This window comes from Carlito syrichta, unplaced genomic scaffold, assembly GCF_000164805.1.
Source record: "Carlito syrichta isolate Samal-C Ts95f unplaced genomic scaffold, Tarsius_syrichta-2.0.1 Scaffold316362, whole genome shotgun sequence".
NCBI classification, from domain to species: domain Eukaryota; kingdom Metazoa; phylum Chordata; class Mammalia; order Primates; family Tarsiidae; genus Carlito; species Carlito syrichta.
In genome coordinates, this window is record NW_007260458.1 from 495,601 (window position 1) to 501,199 (window position 5,599).

Consider the following 5,599-nt stretch of genomic DNA (forward strand, 5'->3'; position numbering starts at 1 on the left):
ATATATATATATATATATATATATATATATATATATATATATATATATATATATATATCTTTTTGAGGAGAGAGCTCTGGATAGCCCTGGAAACTAGTCTCCCAGCAGGTCTGTGTTAGCCTGTCAGAGGATGTAAGCCAAGCCCTTAAGTGTCTCTTTCATTCTTGTTTCTAACAAGGCCAATTCCTGAGCCAGAGCCTATGTTATTTCATAGTTTCATAGATGTCCCTTGTCCCCAGCCAATAGGTGGAATATTATAGGCTTGAGTGTGTACAGTCTAGCTATACTCGGTCCAAACTTACTTTGTGATGGGGTGATGAGTTGAAGGGATTGTGTGTGCTCAACTTCTTCTCTGGAGGTCTTTCCTCAATAAACCCTAGATCATATAGGCCCTGCGGCTCCCTTAGAAATTCACATACAGCCAGGCACAGTGGCAAATGCCTGTAATCCCCTCACTTTGGGAGGCTGAGGTGGGAAGATTGCTTGAGCCCAGGAGTTCGAGACCAGCCTGGGCAACATAGTGAGGTCTCGTCTCTACAAAAAAACTTAAAAATTAGCCGTGTGTGGTGACACAGGCCTGTAGTCCCAGCTACTCAGAAGGCTGAGATGGATCACCTGAGCCCAGGAGGTTGAGGCTGCAGTGAGCTGTGACTGCACCACCGCACTCCAGTCTGGGTCACAGAGTGAAACCCCGATTCAAAAGAAAGGAAGGAAAGAGGGGGCAGGGAAGGAAGGAAGTTTACATACAACTGACTTGTCGTATTGGGGAGCAGTCAAGTTGAGCACTTAAGAGTTGACCTAATTTGCAGGCTGTTTATCGTATTTAAGATTATCTCTCCACGTTAAGAATTATTTAATTGAAACCATGCCAAGGAGCAGAAAGAAGGGTAAATATTCAGGTGTGTGTGTATGGAGAGGGGAATGAAGTATACGATTGTCTGTACTCGTGTCTTTTTGCCTCTGCTTCTCTATAGTCTTGTTTTAAAAACAAAATAAAGCTCTCAGTGTGTCTGCTCTCAGGATGTTTTTAAAGATGCTACTTGACATTGCATGACACAGTAAACTCTGTATGAAGAGTCTTGAGAGTAATTTATTTCTGATCTAGAACTCAAGAATAAATATGATTCCCTTGAGTTACTTGGGTTTTCATCTTAGGGACAATGAGTATGTCTTTAAGAACTGCTTGTTAGAATGCTTACACCCATATAATAGCAAGGGTTTATGTGTTCATAACTCCTTGTGACACTCCTATCCTTATTTTTTCTTTACCTTTTTCATCTACTTCAAATTTGTCATCATTGTTATGCTTATCTCTATAAACCTCCAGAAATGTTTTTTTTTGGAAAAGGTATCTCGCAATTCAAATAAGTAAATGTATTATCTCAGGCCAGCAAAAACCAGTTTGACTAGCTTCTTTTTTTTTCCTTTCCAGATTGAGATGCTGCCAGATGGGCTGTTTCAGTGCAAAAAGCTGCAGTGTTTACTTTTAGGGAAAAATAGCTTGATGAATTTGTCCCCTCACGTGGGTGAGCTGTCGAACCTTACTCATCTGGAGCTCATTGGCAATTACCTGGAAGCACTCCCCCCTGAACTGGAAGGCTGTCAGTCCCTAAAACGGAGCTGTCTGATTGTCGAGGAGAATTTGCTCAATACTCTTCCTCTCCCTGTAACAGAACGTTTGCAGACGTGCTTAGACAAATGTTGACCTAAAGCAAAGAGACCTACGTTTAAAAATTATTTTTAAGGTGTGTTTCAGGGCTTTAAATGAAAAGCAAAATGTTCTAAGTTATAAAGATGAAAAATGGGTGGTGATTCTGATGAACCGTAACTAAATGTCTTATTAAAGCAACTCAGTGTCTAACCCTAAATTAAACAGGTAAAAAAATGTTAACACTAACCTGAACTTTTGAAAATAATTGTTCTTTAACTTATTGAAATGCTGTAAGAATGCACATCGAGGGTGGAATGGGGGCCTGAAATTACTTGTAGGTTTTACCTTGGAGGTTGTGGAAATAGTCTCTCCTCTCCCTCCCCAGCCCTCCTTACTTATTTGCACATTTGTTTTAACTGACTTCCTGTTTTGGTATTTATCACCAAGATCACAAACTCGTCAATATAAATTATCTTATTGTGTACTCACCCCTGTCTTTGATTTATGTTCTTAAATTTTTTTAGGCAGGAGCTATTGTGCTTGGCAGTATTCCTTTTTGGATTAATTTTTACTTCCTTTTTGAGCTTGCTTTAGTCTTCCTTAATCTGATTTTCTCTTAACAACAATGATTAACCCTGCGAAAATGCCTGCATTTGGCCTTTGCCTAGAACAGGAGCAGGGTACTTAAGCCGTGTTATGCTCGGGATATCCTGAAAGTTAATGTATTCTCTAAAATGTCTTGTCTATCATCAAAGCCTTTTTTAAATTTGTTAAGAATTTTTATATGAAATGTAAAACATATCAATATTTTTTATTGTATAATCTTGGATTCAACATCTGTGAGGATAATTGTTGTAGGGTACATAGAGCATATGCATTTCTTTAAGAACGTCCTGATAGTGTACTTGGTTTGGGCTGTTTGTGATTCTCATGTTTGTGTACATTCTGCTCCAAAATGTTCTTGTACTCTGCAACTAATTTCTTGGATAACAAAAGCCTTGTGTTTAATGCCCTAAAGTATTTGGGGATTTCCTTGTGAGAGGGTGGCCTAATCACATCTACCTCTCTCTTCCCTGGTCACTGTACAGTCGTATGGGTACGTTTCTTAATTACTTACACAAACTGTGATGGGGGGGGGGAAGGTATGGATTTGGTTTGTAAATTGATTTTAAGATACTTTGTAGAAATGTAGTAAGAATAAGACCAGGCGTGGTGGCTTACGCCTGTAATCCTAGCATTTTGAGAGATGGAGACAAGAGGATTGCCTGAGCCGGGGTTTGAGACCTGCCTGGACAACTTGGTGAGACCTTGTCTCTACAACAAATAAGAAAAATTAACTAGGTGTGTTGGCACATGCCTGTAGTTCCAGCTACTTGGAAGGCTGAAGTGGAAAGATCGCCTGAGCCCAGCAGGTCAAGGCTGTGGTGGCCATGAGTGTGCCACTGCTCTCCAGCCTGGGTGACAGAGTGAGATTCTAACTCAAAAAACAACAACAAAAAAAGAAATTGAGTAAGAGTTAATGCAAAATACCTTTTCTTCCCTTCCATCTTCATAGTTTCTAGTTATGATTGTAACGTAAAACACTGAGCCTCTGTTCAGTGTCTAAGAGGAATTATCCAAGCCCTCAAAAACATAGATCCATTTACCTAAAGTTCATCTCCTGGCTTAATCTAAGTCTTCAAGCAAATACGTTTTGCGTCTTTTTATAGAACTTTGTTTTTGGCCTTTTATTATTGTGGTGTTGTTAAATGAGCAAAATTAATTGACTCCTTTTTAGGAAATGTATATTTTCAACATGTTTTTCCCTCATGGTTCTAGGCATTATAATGTCACCTCCTCATTTTGCATATAACTATAAAGAACTCTATTAACTGCACCTAGACAAAACTGGAAAACACTTTGGGGCAAAGAGTATATGTATATGGAATTGTGGTGTGTGGTATATGTTTTATCTTGCTTTGTTCCAGAAAGATGAAAGTAAGTCTTTAAAGGGTAGCAAATGCAGCTTCCTCACCTACCACACACCCCTGCACTGAAGTTCAGAGTAAAGAATTATTCACATCAAAGGCATTTTGAATAATATTGGCTGTAAGTAATATAGAACAACAAACGCTGCCTAACACATCTTTGTGTGTTCTGAATGGGAAGGAACAGTGTAAAAATATACTACTTACCAAAACTTGCCTTTAGTTAGGACATTCAAGCTCTCAGGGAACCAGGTATAACTGATGAAACTTTCTTCTAGGACTTCAGGAAACAGATTCTGATTATATCCATGTTATGTTGTTGTTGTTATTTTCTTTTTCTTTTAATGTGAGTTAATGATTACTTCACAATAGAAATACTATGTACACTAATTCCAGTGTCATATAAGATTATGTTTTGGACATGAATGTGATACATGAAGAAGTGTATAAATGTTTTTGGCCACATAATTAGCTAGAATGTGTGTGAAGAATCCCATCCTCTTTTATGTAAAACATTTTCAAAAGCAAAATTCAGATTTGCTGCCATTCACCTGACAAACTAGAACTTCTCCGTGGCTATTCACTTGTTTGGTTCAACTGTAAAAGTCATTGGCTAAGTTTTCTTATTACCTACATAAATTCCTAGGAGCAGTGTACTGGCAGGATTAGTAAAGAATATTGTAAGCTATTTTCCATGCACTAGGGTATAATTACTGGTGCAAACTATATTGCTCTTGGTGCCATAGTTTTAATTTTTTTTTATTTAAAGCTTATATGAGGGAAACCAAAAAAAAAACCCTGGAATTTATTTTTTTAAATATGTATTCTTAGATTTTTAAATTTCAGTCGCCTTCAAAGTGCGCTCCATTTGATGCACTGTACCTATCAGGATGCTTTTTCCACTGCTCAAAACACTTTGAACTCATCAATTTTGATGCCTTTTAGTACTTCTGCCATTTTTTGTTTACTCTCTTCCTCATTGGCAAAACATTTCCATTTGAGGACTTTTATCAGCAGGAGAAACAAAACAAAAATGTCACTTGGGGGAAAATTGGGTTAATAGGGAGGGTGGAGCATGGGGCACAGGCCATTTTAGGTCAAAAACTGCAGAACACTCAGCATGGTATGAGCAGGTGCATTGTCATGGTGGAAGAACTAGTCACCTGTTTGCCACAAAAAATTTCACTGAAGCTGAACGCAGCCTCTCACAACACTGATGCCAAGGTGTTTCTAGAATACTTATCTAGTGGGGGAAACCTGTACTATAAAGGGTCCAACCTCCAAAAGATAATTCCTGGTTTTTTGGGTACCCCTCATGCACCAGTGTTTAGATAGCTTTTGAAACAGGATAGCACTGACGCAAGGAACAGTGAGACTACCACTCAATGTAAAAAAATGTGGTAATAATACCTACTTTTCTGCACTGTTGGGGCAGATCTTTATTTCACATGTGTTCATGAGACATGTGTTTAAGAGACATTTAAATGAAGCAAATTAAGTTTGTTAAATTATAACTGGGACTTTGGCTGGCATTTGATTTCCAAGAATGTATATGCATTTTTCAAAAAATAAATACAGAGGTTATTCAGAACAAAGCTCATGTTTTATGGCAGCAATGGCATGGGTTCATTTCATTTGTACTCAAACACACACACACATACACACACGTTCACATACACACGTGCTTCATGTATGCAAATGTAGCTTACTAGTTTTTGACACGTTTAGTATTTTTTCCAAAATTGCAAGAGATTGAAGGTTAGTACTAGGTTAGCAGTTTTTTTTTTTAATTGATGAATCATGGAGTGCTCTATTCCCTTAGTTATAACATTTAAAAGAAAAGCAAATGCTTAACATTGGTCTGAGAACTAAGTGTTTTTGAGCACTTCTGTAAAGGTGTAGTGTTCTTTCCCTAACCCACATCAGGCTACATCTGTGTGGCACATAAATAGTGTATTTTTATTCTTCATTTTTAATTTTT

At 37.8% G+C, this 5,599-nt stretch overlaps 1 protein-coding gene across 4 annotated transcripts in view; it reads left to right on the forward strand.

Moving 5' to 3' along the window:
• Window positions 1–2,923, forward strand: part of LRRC8B (leucine rich repeat containing 8 family member B) — a 51,786-nt gene extending 48,863 nt beyond the window's left edge. For all 4 annotated transcript variants that reach the window (XM_008074177.2, XM_008074176.2, XM_008074179.2 and 1 more), the window contains one exon: window positions 1,433–2,923. In XM_008074177.2, the coding sequence (XP_008072368.1) occupies window positions 1,433–1,705 (273 nt within the window). In that variant the 3' untranslated portion in view covers window positions 1,706–2,923. The remainder of the gene's footprint in view (window positions 1–1,432) is intronic.
• Window positions 2,924–5,599: the final 2,676 nt, after the last annotated feature.